General features: G+C 40.3%; 2 protein-coding genes across 2 annotated transcripts; both read left to right on the forward strand.

Annotated features, from left to right (window-relative positions):
• Nucleotides 1-1807: 1807 nt before the first annotated feature.
• LOC124263578 (ataxin-2 homolog) lies at nucleotides 1808-8887 on the forward strand. Its single transcript, XM_046698234.1, has 4 exons — nucleotides 1808-2184; nucleotides 3816-4214; nucleotides 4642-4800; nucleotides 8265-8887. Exons 1-4 carry the CDS (start codon nucleotides 1911-1913, stop codon nucleotides 8471-8473), a joined length of 1041 nt encoding a protein of 346 aa, XP_046554190.1. The 5' UTR covers nucleotides 1808-1910; the 3' UTR covers nucleotides 8474-8887.
• A 160-nt stretch (nucleotides 8888-9047) lies between these two features.
• Nucleotides 9048-15472, forward strand: LOC124263606 (putative ankyrin repeat protein RF_0381). Its single transcript, XM_046698258.1, is given in 7 exon segments — nucleotides 9048-10557; nucleotides 10657-11160; nucleotides 11761-11881; nucleotides 11883-11922; nucleotides 12220-12318; nucleotides 12925-13048; nucleotides 15327-15472. Coding segments are annotated over 7 exon segments (2544 nt in total).
• Nucleotides 15473-15703: the final 231 nt, after the last annotated feature.

A 15703-nucleotide genomic window follows, 5' to 3' on the forward strand; every position in this document is an offset into this window, starting at 1 on the left:
CCGTCTCGCATATCGCAATATAGCTTTGTCGAACGTTAGCGCGCGCAAAGGGAGCCGGGAACCAGCTTTACTGCTTCAGGAGGTCAGATTAAGCTGGGCCCCGTCTCGCATATCGCAATATACGAACGTTAGCGCGCGCAAAGGGAGCCGGGAACCAGCTTAGAGGTCAGATACGGTTGATCGTCCAATCTTCATATCAAACTTCTGCTCATCAAAAGTGATGACTTCTTATTGTGTTGGGAATGTATAAGGAATGGCTTGTAAATAGAATTCGTTTTATCAAGGACCTTGTAGATAATAAGGGACAATTCAGGTAATGTGAAACCTTCAAACCGTTTTCTCCTTGAAAACTAGCCGAGAGCCGCGATGCGGTCCTATACAGTCAAGACATGACATGCAGGGTCATGTCTTGACTGTATAGACCGCATCGCGGCTCTCGGCTACTTGAAAACCAACTTTCTAACTTACACACGTGTTATTTAAGCGGTTAAAAAGTTCTGTCGAAGGCAACGATTACCAAAATCAAACACTATCCTAAAATCTCCCTCTCTACCATTTCATTTATACCATTATTCATTTTACGCAGTCTCTGAAGAAACAAAATCAATGCTCACAATACTTATTAAAAAAATACGCGAGAGAAATAATCACTTCGCCAAATGGGGTACGTCCTTGGACATGACATTAACGAACAAGATAGGAAGAACATCAATTCTATCCCGTTTAGTTGCACTAACATGACTGAACTACAGTGGTTCCAATATCAAGTCTTACACCATATCTTGCCAACGAGCTGTCTTCTCACTAAGATAGGTTGTGTAGACAGTATAAAATGCAGTTACTGTTCTAAAGAAATGGAAGATGTCATACATATACTGGACAAAATAAGTTATGGATATTTGTAGTTTTATGATTGATATTTTATCAGTGAGTCAGCTGATAAATAGATCAATATTCATAATTTCAAAATTGACATATATCCCTAATTATTTTTGTCCCGTATATATTCTGGGAATGCCAAAAAAAAATCGAAATAAAAAAATAACAATCCTTTAACCGTCTCATTACCCCGTCAAAGCGAAGTATTTTCAATATTAGAAATAACAACTACCCACCAACATTCCAATTCATTCAAAAGGATCTCTCTGAATTTTACAAGTTAACAAAGTATACATCTGTCATTAATTAAAACTACTTCAATAAAGTTTGGTCAAACTGCCAAGCATTATTCTCTTGAATATAAAACATGCAAAACCGTGCAAATACTTCAGATAAATAAATAAATTATAAAAATGTAATAAATAAAATACTAAACGTGTCCCGCGTAATACCATGTACTAAATAAATATATTTATTTGGATTTAACTCGGTAACGTCGGAGCTGCCCGGAGGTGCCGAGCGGCGCTCGAGGGATGCATGTGCTACACGGATTCTTTTTATCCGGTGTCAATTCCTCTCTTGCAAGCTGAGCGTACGAACGCACCCACCCACCATCCCAGTGTTTTAAAAGAACTCTTTTACTTGTTTTTCCATTGAATATTTTACGGAGGATTTATGATGTTTAAACGTAACATGTCACGTTTTATCAGTCAATCAAACTTGACCTCACCCCAACGCTTGTGTTTTCATTCAACCAGTGTTAAATTTATGAAAATCGTGCATGCTATTACACGGGCTATTGTTTTGTCTTGTTATCCCTCTGAAGAGAACGTTGAAATGTGTAAGAGGGGAATTCGTGCTGTGTCATTCATATCACGTCACCTGATACCAAATGATAAAATGTTGGATGTTGTACTCTTGTGGGCGTTTCTGTTGTAGGACGGAGAATTCAGTGTAAAGACACTAATGAGTGACTAGAAGTGAAGATTTGAATTTGATTTTCAACGAAATTAGCTGAAAAAAGGAGCAGCATGGAAGATGGTCAATCACAAATGACTAATAGTGACATCGAGATTTTGGGATGTACACCACCAGAGTGCAGAACAGATAGTGGTGGAAACACGTCATCAGGCATGAAGGATGTTGAACATAGGGATGTTTATGAAGAGAATTGGGGCGAATTTGGTGATGACACAGACGAGGAAGAAGGGGATGGGATACAAGATATGTCACAACTTGGAGCAGGTGCTATAGCGGTCAAATTACAGACTGTTCATCAACAGTCATACCAACTTGTAGGTAAAGGTATGTGTCATACTAACTTGTAGGTAAAGTTATGTGTTATACCAACCTGTAGGTAAAGGTATGTGTCATACCAACTTGTAGGTAAAGGTATGTGTCCTACCAACTTGTAGGTAAAGGTGTGTGTCATACCAAATTGTAGGCAAAGGTATGTGTCATATCAACTTGTATGTCAAGGTTTGTGTTATACGAACTTGTATGTAAAGGTATGTGTCATACCAACTTGTAGGTAAAGGTATGTGTCATACCAACTTGTAGGTAAAAGTGTGTGTCATACTAACCTGTATGTAAAGGTATATGTCATACCAACTTGTAGGTAAAGGTATGTGTCATACCAACTTGTAGGTAAATGTATATGTCATACCAACTTGTAGGGAAAGGTATGTGTCATACTAACCTGTATGTACAGGTATGTGTTACACCAACTTGTAGGTAAAGGTATGCGTCATACCAACTTGTAGGTAAAGGTATGTGTCACACCAACTTGTAGGTAAAGGTATGTGTCATACCAACTTGTAGGTAAAGGTATGTGTTACACCAACTTGTAGGTAAAGGTATGTGTCATACTAACTTGAAGGTAAAGGTATTTGTCACACCAACTTGTTCTTAAAGGTATGTGTTACACCAACTTGTTGGTAAAGGTATGTGTCATACCAACTTGTAGGGAAAGGTTTGTGTCACACCAACTTCTGGGTAAAGGTATGTGTTACACCAACTTGTCGGGTAAAGGTATGTGTCATACGAACTGGTAGGGAAAGGTATGTGTTACACCAACTTGTTGGTAAAGGTATGTGTTACACCAACTTGTCGGGTAAAGGTATGTGTCATACGAACTGGTAGGGAAAGGTATGTGTTACACCAACTTGTAGGGAAAGGTATTTGCTGAAAGGGGGTTACGATTTGAGTTTTGTGATCTGTTGGGTTTGAATTGTAAACGACTTAACAAATGTTAACAGTTTTCTTGTTAAAACAATCCATTAATATGCAAGTGATAAAGATAAGTGTATTGTGTGAACTGTCGAATCTCAACCGCTCAGTATTGTTAACAAGTGTTCCTTTACCCACTGTAAACCTAATGCCACTTTTTCCATTAGTATTGTAGGTATCATGATATCTTATAGTAACTTTGTGAGAGGTATTATGCTCAACTTATACCAAGTGGAACCGTCTGCACTAATGTGTAACACACCGTGCATGACAGTGAGTTATTTCTTACGATTCGGGTGAGCTATAGAGACAGCTGGCTCTATTTTGTCGATCACTTGAAAGCCCTGTGGTAACAGGAAATACAGTCAGAATCTTTTATAGCCATGTGAGGTTTAGCCAAGCAAAGGGAAACAAGGACAATTCGAGGAAATTGTACAATTGTTTACTGGTTACCCTAGTTAACTTACCTGTATGTTATGACGAGGGGAGGCTGCATGATCATGTCATGGACAGACTCTACTCTGGTGAGTGGTGGTGAAAACAAGGTTGTCTGACTGAACGGTACACTCCTGATTCCTGTGTTGTGTTTATAGACAAACTCAAACTACATTGTGTGTGTGGTATGTCATTTTAACAATGTTAGTATTCACATGATTTTTGTTTGTGTCCTTTGAGATCCAACTCTGACCTGTTTGTTTCCTTCGTAGATACAAAGTCTCTAGCACAACAAATTCTGGGGCGTTGTCAGCAGCCACAGGGAGAAGTATCAACAGCACCACAGCAACAACAGCAGCAACTCCAACCAGCTTCAGGTGGTGATGCTAATGAAAGAACAGGTCAGGGACATCTGTCCACAAGTACAACTGGTGTAGCTCCTGGAATAACAAGTCTACAGGTCCCGAGAACAGCAGCCCTGACACTAGCGTCCACGGGTACAACTAGTCCACTAGTAGCTCCTGGAACAACAAGTCCACGTGTTCCGGGAACAGCAGCCTTGACAGCAGAGTCAACATCGTCTCTTCTGCCCAGAATACAAGGATCTCTTGTATCGCAGATACAGTCATCAGGGATGCCTGAAGTACCAATAACTGGGGATTCTCCTGCAGGTGGGTGATTTTATCTGATATTGTTGACCTCTTCAACGACCAAGTAAGCTACCATCTCATCTGACCAACCACTAGAACCCTACTTATCAGCAGAAAAGATCAGATCATTTACATTTACCAATGATTCATGTTTTGTCCGTTCCAAATATCTCCTAAGGTTTAGGCATGGTATGTATTTAGCTTTCAAGCTATGGTATCTATGTCCCCAATGTTTGGCAGAGTGTCCATAACCATACACAGTCCGTATGGACGCTTCTTTGACGTCAGCAAAAGTCTTTGTCAAGTTTTATCTAAGCAATGGTAACTTGGCAGTCGCATTTAAGAAAAGCGTCTGACGTTATCATCTTTTTTCAGAAACACTAGTGGTATCTAAGGTCAAATATTGAACACATCTGTAAAACCTGCAGTCATGTCGTTTCTGTTACAGTCACACAGTACAACTTTATCCAAGTACAGCAGCAGTTTGGAGATGTGACAGTGAAGGGAGGCAAGAATCTGAACATTGGCGGAACTCAGAATGTCGGTACAACTCCGACCAAACAGGAAGAAGAGGAGAAACCACTGACTGCAACACAGAAGATCAGGAGTGAGTATTTTAGTATATTGCTGATTGTCAATAATGGTGGCAATGTTCGATTAATCCGGAATGATATGATCAAAGTACTCACCTCTAAAGGAAGTACTGTAATGTACAGTCAACTCTCGTTAATCCGACACTTGTGGTTGCAGAGAAATATGTCGGATTAACGAAAATGTCGGATTAATGAAAATGTCGGATTAATGTATTTGCGTGAAAATATCAATGTTTACTAAATGTCATGATCGTCATACTGTTGCATGCATATCAGAAATGGTAGATCTAGTTATCTTCATCGTATGTAAAAATATTCACAGAAATAAAAAATACTAACAATACATACTTGTTTTCATTTATTAACATTCATAGATGGCATAACATACATATATAATCACATAAGCGAACAGTTTCATAGTGTGATGTTCACTGACGCCGGTGTCAAGCAGCCAGTAAGGCACACGCTAATTACCACTCGCGTGTGATTGTTTGTATACGGTCGGATCATCCGACCGGCTGTGTTGATTGTCGGATTAACGAATGTTTTTACCCTGTATTTACAATAATAAGCTGCTAGATTGGTGTGTCGGAGTCGGAATGCGAGAATGTCGAATAACGAGAGTAATTATCACTGTTTTAAATGGTTCCCTAATTTTTTGTCGGATTAACGTGATTGTCGGATTAACGAGTGTCGGATTAACGAGAGCTGACTGTATATGCTGAATTTCATTCAGTAGATTGAACCTTGAAAATCCAGGTTAGAACTGGTTGTCAGCAACCCATGCTTTCCGATGTTTTAAATGAATACTTCTGATATCAGTCAGGGTTGTGTTGTCAGGCACGCACTTTATATAGTTAGAAGTTAAAGCTGCTCTGTTTTCAATGTTATCCTTTATCGTTGATTTAAGACCGATAAATGTAACTTAAAAGCCGAAAGCGTTAAACATTTAGCGGCCTCCAATCAACGATAAAGGACCGCAAACTTGAAAACAGAGTAGCTTTATCTTCATTTTAGCACGACTGATAAGCATTTATTATCGGACTCTTTTTCATGGAAATCGCTTGGAATCGTCCAGTCGAGGGACAGGTTGTGTAATGAGCAAAATAAGACATTTTCAACAACATATAAATACTTTATTTCAGGAACCAATTGCAATATGCTTGTATTTGTAAAAAATAGAGTTTATACTGTGAGCAGGTACAATTATTTGATTTTTGAGGTATTTTCAGACAGTTGCACGCAATACAGCGATAACTACTCCCTTGATGTAACCCGTGTTTGGTGGTATAAACCTTCATATGTTATTTGTCATCATTCACTTGCTGGTCAGTTAATGAATTTATATCAGGTATAATTAGTGGTAACACCACTCAGATTACCTAACAAAGGTTCCCCTTTGGCATTTCTCGTGTCTGGAGTAAGTGCTCATCATTATAAATTAAGGTCTGATGTGGCAAATGTATTTCATGTAATATGCGTATGGAAGTGCAGCAAGAGGAATTATCACTTGAGTTACAAAAACAAACATCGAGCAAAGGATTAACCGATAACATGCTGATTGATTAATTGCTTTCATCTTACGCAGCGGGATTGTCAAAAGGTAGTGTTTATGTATGTAGATTCACTCATCTATACTGAATACACCCTGTCGTAGAGTGCTTGTGTAAAAACAACGTCCTTCCTTCAAAGGATTAACCGCCAATACGTTGATTTATTGCTCATTATTGGCTAACTAAATTACTTTTTTAAAGAATGGCGGACATCATGCAATTAGTTACCAGGTGTGCTATCTTGGGTGACCAATGAGACTATACACCAATGTGAAACACCTGAAACAGGCACGTGACCAGTTGAGAAACTACCACTAGTTATAACGATATATCACTTTCACATATTAGACTGTTAAAAGACACATGCCATGGAACTGGATTCTTTGTCAGCTGCAGATGAATGGCATATCGTTCCTTTATGTGGATATTGATGGGTACATTCTTCAAACAAGGTAATAGCCTGACATTGTTGCTATAACGTTAATCTTTTTTAATTTTATGACTAGCTTTTTAAATGAATTTAGACAAAGAGTAAATGATATCCAAATCCTAATGTGGAGACATCAGCTTTGATCTGTTAGTGACTGTGTCGACATATCAAGGAAACATTTGAATTTGAACGTTATCTCTGTAGGATAGAAATAGCTAAATATAGAATAGCCTTAGCACGATTTCGATTAGGTTCTCATATGTTATTGGTAGAAAAAGTTAGATATATCGAATAGAATATGTCCTTTTTGTACCAGTTAGCTGGAAGATGAGTATCATGTTGTAATGGTTTGTCCAAGGTATGTAAAATATAGACAGTTGTATCTAGATAAGAGTTTGTACCAAAATCCGAGTATGTACAAGTTTGTACAATTTGTGAAAAGTAAGTCTGAAAATAATCTTAAGTTAGCCAAGTTTGTCTATCATATCCTTAAAGAAAGAGGTAATTATGAAATGTTTACTAAGACAAACTAATGTTTCCTGTTTTCAGTATACTGTCACCAGGCAACAATTTTGTGAGAAACGTGCCTATAATATTATTGCATTTGATGCCAACATCCGATTACATGTACGTTTGTAGGGCTATAGTTTGTAAACGTATGTGTAAAAAAGAGTATTTTAAAAATTACCAAGTTGCTAATGATATATATTTATATCCTTGTTTGTTGCTAACATACTGTCACCAGACAACATTGTTATATTTAGCTTTCATTTCCATTGGAGATGTGCCTATTGCATGTGAAGTATTGAATTGTAACCTGTAAATTGGCCTCTGGCCTATTCAGAAATAAATTCAAATCTGTTGACCAGTCTATAGCTGCACTATCAATTGCACATTGGGATGGCCCAGCAGAGGTCACGAACCAGTCACAAATTCTGGGATATCATCCGGGTACTCACGGGAGAAAAACAATAACAAAAGCAACAACCAGTCCACAGAAATTGCTCTGGATCAGTTCCCCTTTAAGTACGATTTTGAAGATCTCTCATCCAATCAGAATCGAGTATCACACACAATGTCGTGCTAGAATATACACAACATATGCACAAGGAGAAATATACACATTGCGGGTATTTATATATTTCTCCTTGTGCATATGTTCTGTAACATTTGCTTGATAACGGTGTTAGGATCTACACTGAAACGTCGTATCCACTGCAACGAAGAAGTTGTCTATCCATAAAAGTGTTCCTCTTCATCATACCAGCTTATTAAAGCCACTTAGGGAAGTTATTTCAACATGCCCACAATTTGTGATGTTATCTTATTAAGAGTATCTTTTATAAGGGACGGTGGTGTTGCCTTGTGGCAAAAGTGTACACTCGTCATGTCGAAGATCCTTCTCTGGAGTAAGATGTTTAAATCAAATCTTAAGTTTGTTCACTTTTACACATATTTTATCTATAAATGTGTTAAATGTGCCTTGTGTCCACAGAAAGGACGGCATCCAGGATAGAGTCATGGACTGAAGACATGGTGGAGACAGACACCTTCAAGAAAGTGAAAGAGAAGCTGGACAGAGGAGCCACTTGGGTGACAATTAAAGGAAGACCAGGAGAGGGGGAAGTCCACAACCGCCTACATGGTTCTCAAAGACCAGTACAGTCAGGGGAGACAAGTATACCAAGTGGTGTCACCAGATGAGTTCAATGAGGTCATAACAGCCTGCTCTAACCCTGTCATTCTGTTAGATGACATATTTGGTGATCTGGAATTCAACGCTGCAGAATGGGCCAAGTGGAGACCAAGTCTCCGACCTGTTGTGGATGTTAAACATCCTGATAAATATGTTGAAAAATATTCTTTGGACATTTCGACCAAAACTAGAAAGGGTTTAGAGAGGACAAAAGTTGATCAAAAACGGGTGAAACAAACAAGTCCAAACAAAGACAAAACTATCATTATCCTCGTAGGCCGTGACTATGTGCTGAAATCCTCATTGGCAGACTTGGGAAGGATGGAAGATTACATTTCCAGTCCCCAATACGTGGTGGAAGTTTCCTCACAGAGAGACTCTTATGAGCGAAGGAAGATATGGCGTGTTCATGCTGAAGCAAACAATATAGACTTTGAAGAGTCAGTTGTGTCTCAGATATGTGAGGCAGACTGTCTACACGGTTTCCCCCATGTATGTAAAATGTTTGCGACAGCATATGAAAAGGACTGGACTCACCTTCAGTTGCAAATGTTTTTTCAAGCACCACTTGATTTCCTCAGAATGACCTTGGATAAATGCCTTCAAGATATGACAAAGCGTTCACTGTTCCTGGCTATGATTAAAAGAGATGGAAAGATTAGTGGGCAAGAGCTGGAAGAGGATGACGGTCTAGGATATGAATGCATAGAAGCTGCTGACGATTTGGTTGGATCTTACCTCAAGAAGGAAGATGGCACCTTCATGTTTGATCATTCGTCTATATATGACTGTGTTTCCTTTATTCTCAGTACAAAACTGTCGAACTTTGTTATCGAAAATTGTAGTTTGTTTTTTATAAATCAACGACTTCGTCTTGCACCCCTCAGAGAAAGAGAGAAAAAGGTTGCTGGAGAGACAAATCTTGTTGCAAACATCTCATGGACTTATGCTGGACATTTAGCTAGAAGATTTGCAACTGAAGTCGAAATGGGCAATTTGTTGCATGTTTTATCACACCAGGCATTTTGTAATTCAGACTTTGTTGACTTGCTAATGGACAGCCTGAAGACACACTGTCGCATGTCTGTTACTGATATCGTGAAACTAACTGATAACTCATCCAAACAGTCATTTTGTGAATTACTTTCCAGCAACAAGTCACATCATCTCATCAAATATATTATGGAGAAAGAAAATATCTCATTCAGCAAGAGTGAAAGTAGGGACATTTTACTGGGTGTGTGCACGAATGCTGCGAGCAGTGTACTGAAATACATCAGCGGGCGTATGGAACTTGAGGTAAATGCTAACTACGGTCAGAAGAAACAGACGCCGCTTATGTTAGCAGCAGAAACCAGAGACAGCGTGTTTGTCGATCAGATTTTGTCTCTTCAACCAGACCTGAATGCAAAAGACACGCGTTGTCGAAGTGTGTTTTCTTATCTTTGTGGAAATGGCCTTTCGTCAGCTGCGGAGCATGCGATTAACATGGGAGTGGAAGTTAATCAGGATCATGGACCTGTGGAGCACCCTATATACTTTGCCATAGCGAATGGTCACTTAGAAGTGGTGAAAATGTTGATTAACAGAAACTGTGATGTAGATATCAAGAAAGGTCTTCCGTATGCTGTATGGAGCCTGAACGCGGACATTTTACAGTATTTCTTCGACAGAGGAGCAGTGGTTGACGGCAGTGTTGTGTGCTTAGCTTGTGAGGTCGGGAACGGAAATATAGTTGAGATGTTGTTTGAGAAGGGTGCTACTGTTAATATGGTGTCATCTGATGGAGAAACTCCACTTTTCAGCGCATGTTTAGGAAACTCAACAGTTGTCTCGTATTTGCTGAAGAAAGGAGCAAGTGTGAACCAAGCTTCAAATCAGACAGGTGACATACCACTTCATAGAGCATCAGGGCCGGGATCTACAGAGTGTGTTGATGTGTTACTGAAGGCTGGAGCTGCTGTTAATGTACATAATGATGCAGGTGACACACCACTTCATGCAGCAGCAGCAGCATCAGAGTGGTGTTCTACAGAGTGTGTTGATGTGTTACTGAAGGCTGGGGCTGATGTTAATGTACAGAATAGAACAGGTGACACACCACTTCATACAGCAGCAGGACGGGGATCTACAGAGTGTATTGATGTGTTTCTGAAGATTTCAGCTGATGTTAATGTACTGAATAAACAAGGTGACACATCACTTCATATGGCAGCAAGACGGGAATCTAGAAAGTTTGTTAATGTGCTACTGAAGGCTGGAGTTGATGTGAATGTACAGAATAATAGGGGGGACACACCACTTCATAGGGCCGCAGCAGGACGGGGATCTAGAAAGTGTGTTCATGTGTTACTGAAGGCTGGGGCTGATGTTACTGTAGAGAATAATACAGGTGACACGCCACTTCATAGAGCATCAGGGCGGGGATCTGCAGAGTGTGTTTCTGTGTTACTGAAGGCTGGGGCTGATGTTAATGTACAGAATAATACAGGTGACACACCACTTCACAGGGCAGCAGCATGGCGAGGATCTAGAAAGTGTGTTGATGTGTTACTGAAGGCTGGAGCTGATGGTAATGTACAGAATAATACAGGTGAGACACCACTTCACAGGGCAGCAGCATGGCGAGGATCTAGAAAGTGTGTTGATGTGTTACTGAAGGCTGGAGCTGATGGTAATGTACAGAATAATACAGGTGAGACACCACTTCACAGGGCAGCAGCAGGAAGGGGATGCAGAACTTGCGTTGATATGTTACTGAAGGCTGGAGCTGATGTTAATGTACAGAATAATACAGGTGACACACCACTTCATAGAGCATCAGGGCGGGGATCTGCCAAGTGTGTTGATGTGTTACTGAAGGCTGGAGCTGATGTTAATGTACAGAATAAACAAGGTGAAACACCACTTCATAGAGCAGCAGGACGTGGATCTGCAGAGTGTTTTGATGTGTTACTGAAGGCTGGAGCTGATGTTAATGTACAGAATAATACAGGTGACACACCACTTCATGAAGCAGCAGAACGGGATTCTCGAAAGTGTGTTGATGTGTTACTGAAGGCTGGAGCGTGTGTTAATGTACTGAATAATACAGGTGACACACCACTTCATGTAACAGCAGGGCGAGGATCAAGAAAATGTGTTGATATGTTACTGAAGGCTGGAGCTGATGTTAATGTACAGAATAATACAGGTGACACACCACTTCACAAGGCAGAAGCGGGACGGGCATCTAGAAAGTGTTTTGATGTGTTACTGAAGGCTGGAGCTCATGTTAATGTGCAGAATAATACAGGTGACACACCACTTCATAGAGCAGCAGGACGTGGATCTACAGAGTGTGTTGATATGTTACTGAAGGCTGGAGCTGATGTTAATGTACAGAATAATACAGGTGACACGCCACTTCACATTGCAGCAGAGTGGGGATCTACAGAGTGTTGATATGTTACTGAAGGCTGAAGCTCATGTTAATGTACGGAATAATACAGGTGACACACCACTTCACATTGCAGCACAACGGGATTCTCGAAAGTGTGTTGATGTGTTACTGAAGGCTGGAGCTGGTGTTAATGTACAGAATAATACAGGTGACACACCCCTTCATATAGCAGCACAACGGGATTCTCGAAAGTGTGTTGATGTGTTACTGAAGGCTGGAGCTGGTGTTAATGTACTGAGTAATACAGGTGACACACCACTTCATGTAACAGCAGGGCGAGGATCAAGAAAATGTGTTGTTATGTTACTGAAGGCTGGAGCTGATGTTAATGTACAGAATAATACAGGTGACACACCACTTCACATTGCAGCAGAGTGGGGATCTACAGAGTGTTTTGATGTGTTACTGAAGGCTGGAGCTGATGTTAATGTACAGAATAATACAGGTGACACACCACTTCACAGGGCAGCAGCGGGACGGGCATCTAGAAAGTGTTTTGATGTGTTACTGAAGGCTGGAGCTGATGTTAATGTACAGAATAATACAGGTGACACACCACTTCATAGAGCATTAGGGCGGGGATCTACAGAGTGTGTTGATGTGTTACTGAAGGCTGAAGCTCATGTTAATGTGCAGAATAATACAGGTGACACACCACTTCATTGAGCATCAGGGCGGGGATCTACAGAGTGTGTTGATATGTTACTGAAGGCTGAAGCTCATGTTAATGTACGGAATAATACAGGTGATACACCACTTCACATTGCAGCACAACGGGATTCTCGAAAGTGTGTTGATGTGTTACTGAAGGCTGGAGCGTGTGTTAATGTACTGAATAATACAGGTGACACACCACTTCATGTAACAGCAGGGCGAGGATCAAGAAAATGTGTTGATATGTTACTGAAGGCTGGAGCTGATGTTAATGTACAGAATACTAGTAATACAGGTGACACACCACTTCACAGGGCAGCAGCGGGACGGGCATCTAGAAAGTGTTTTGATGTGTTTCTTAAGGCTGGAGCTGATGTTAATGTACAGAATAATACAGGTGACACACCACTTCATAGGGCAGCAGCAGGGCGGGGATCTAGAAAGTGCGTTTATATGTTACTAAAGGCTGGAGCTGATGTACAGAATAATACAGGTGACACACCACTTCATACAGCAGCAGAACGTGGATCTACAGAATGTGTTGATGTACTACTGAAGGACGGAGCAGGTGTTAATGTTAAGAGTATGGAGGGGAACAGTGTACTGGTAGTGACAGGTTACCGGTGTATGGAGGGGAACAGTGTACTGGTTGTGACAGGTTAAAGGTGTATGGTGGGGACAATGTACTGATGGTAACAGGTTAACGATGTATGGTGGGGACAGTGTACTGGTTGTGATAGGTTCAAGGTGTATGGAGGTCACAGTGTATTGGTAATGACAGGTTAACGGTATATAGTAGGGACAGTGTACTGGTAGTGACAGGTTACCGGTGTGTGTAGGGGACAGTGTACTTATAGTGACAGGTTACCGGTGTATGGAGGGGACAGTGTACTGGTTGTGATAGGTTAAAGGTGTATGGAGGTGACAGTGTACTGGTGTTCAAATAACCTGTATCTCTTGTAGACATAACCTTCTTTTTATCCAAACTATATCATTTCATGCCCAAAATCATACATTTTTGGGGTATTGTAACACTATAAAATTATTGTCCTTTTGAGAAGGTACGTAAGTCCCAAAACATTCAAAGTAAATTTAAACTCTCCACTTTTTTAACCGTAGCATATGTGTATTTTTAATGGATGGCTAATTACATCTAAATTGCTAACAGCTCAATGGATGGTGTAAATCCATCTAGGGCCCTTGCAGGAAGCAAACGTACTGTACGTTCCCAAGGTCACTAGTATGGTGATCAACCTTCAGTTGCTGGTAATCTATAGCCAGCTTTCATATTGTATTGTACTACATAGTATATGATTTTAAGTTCAATGCTAGTTTTAAATCTCTAACTGTGATATGCTAGTTGTTTTACTGTCCTTTGGCGACAGATTTTATACTATAACATTATAATAAAGTAGTTACATTTGAACTGTTTTAGTCACGATATGGCTGAAATATTGCCAAAGTGACTTTATATTTTAACTCACTCACTCACTCAATTTGGTATTGTAACAGTTTCTAGTTTTTCGTTATGGATAATACAATCTGACATAACGTAAATTACACGTTCTGTCGACAATTGTTTGTTGCTTTCATTGCAATTTTGTATGGGTTTTTTTCATAAACAGTTCCTGGTTGCTTTCAGAACTTAACTACATTTGACTTGTGGTAGCGGTGGCCATCTTAGAGGCAGCTTTTATTGACGGGAACGTCACTCACCGACACCAAAAAAACGTACCCCCTGAAACATGTATGTCAATCCATACTAGGCATTTGTTTCAATGACGTGCTAGTTTTCAATACTTTACTTGTATATCATTGATGTATTTAAATTTTTTAAAAGTGCTTTTACCCTCATGAATCGCATCTTGCAAACTCAACGACTGCAATTGTCCACTCTCATTGGGAATGATTGCTTCATCACTTGAAGAATCCTCCACATCCAAATTGTCTGCATCTCAGATGCTGCCATCACTATCATAGCACCTGTCACAGTCAGTATCTTGAGCTGTGGGCCTCACCATCTTCTCCACCCTCTGCCTCATGTAAATCTTTCTGCTCATCATCTTTGACTTCCTGAGATTCCTGGGGCTGGAGAACCCTCCTTAGACTAATGATTAGTCCCTGAATATATATAATTTTGATAGTAAGAAATAAACCCATTTAAATTGAAAAGGAGCCCCAGTGAGACCAGAGATTCAGGAACCTGAACCTGAGGAAATATAGACTTGCTTCATTTAGGGCTTTAGCACTGCACTGAGGGCTAGGCATTAGGGAAAATAATGTGGTTCAGGAAACTGTGAAACAGACTAAACCCTCCGCAGTCGCCTGGGTTTGTCTTTCAACCAGTGGTGAATGGCTTCACTGGGGTCATACTCTGGCACTTCAGATTCTGAACAATGACGTTACTGCTTACGATTTAGATAGCTATTTGTAACAACGTGCATTTGACTATTTGTTTATGTTTTTGAGGACATGATCAGCTCCTAAATTATCACTAGCCAGGCAGGCCAGCTTCAGAAACTTTAGACAGGCCCGAGCAAAGGTCGACAAGCATTTTGCTAGCGGGCATGCAGTTATTTCGAACACTGGGCGTTTCTGTTGTAGGATGATGTTTCAGAAGCGTTCACAGTGAAGACCCTGATGACAAGTGTACAGGAAAGGATGTGTAAAGTTTTGAACAATATACTTGGGAGCTGAATATAGGCAGCATGGAAGAAGGACAGACGGATGACAGTGACACAGAGACTGGGTGGTGTACAGAACAGACAGTGATGGAGACACGTCATCAGGCATGGAGGATGCTGAAAAGAAGGATGTTTATGATGAGAGTTTGACGAATTCAGTGATGGCACAGACGAGGATGAAGAGGAAGGGATACGAGACATTTCACAACTTGGAGCAGGTGCTATAGGGGTAAATTTCCAGACTGTTCATCAACAGTCAAACCAACTTGTAGGTAAAAGTATGTTTTTCCTCCGGAAATAATGATAATAAGAGAGGCTTTCTTGATACATCACCAGCCACACCTAAATGGAAGGTATAATGATGTATGGCAGATAGTGATTACCACTCGATTATAATCATCAAGTCAACATCATATTATGCTCGCGATAATCGTGGGGTACAGTTAAGCACCAATGTT

Source organism: Haliotis rubra, unplaced genomic scaffold (genome assembly GCF_003918875.1).
Source record: "Haliotis rubra isolate DU_JTF1 unplaced genomic scaffold, ASM391887v1 Scf89, whole genome shotgun sequence".
NCBI lineage: Eukaryota > Metazoa > Mollusca > Gastropoda > Lepetellida > Haliotidae > Haliotis > Haliotis rubra.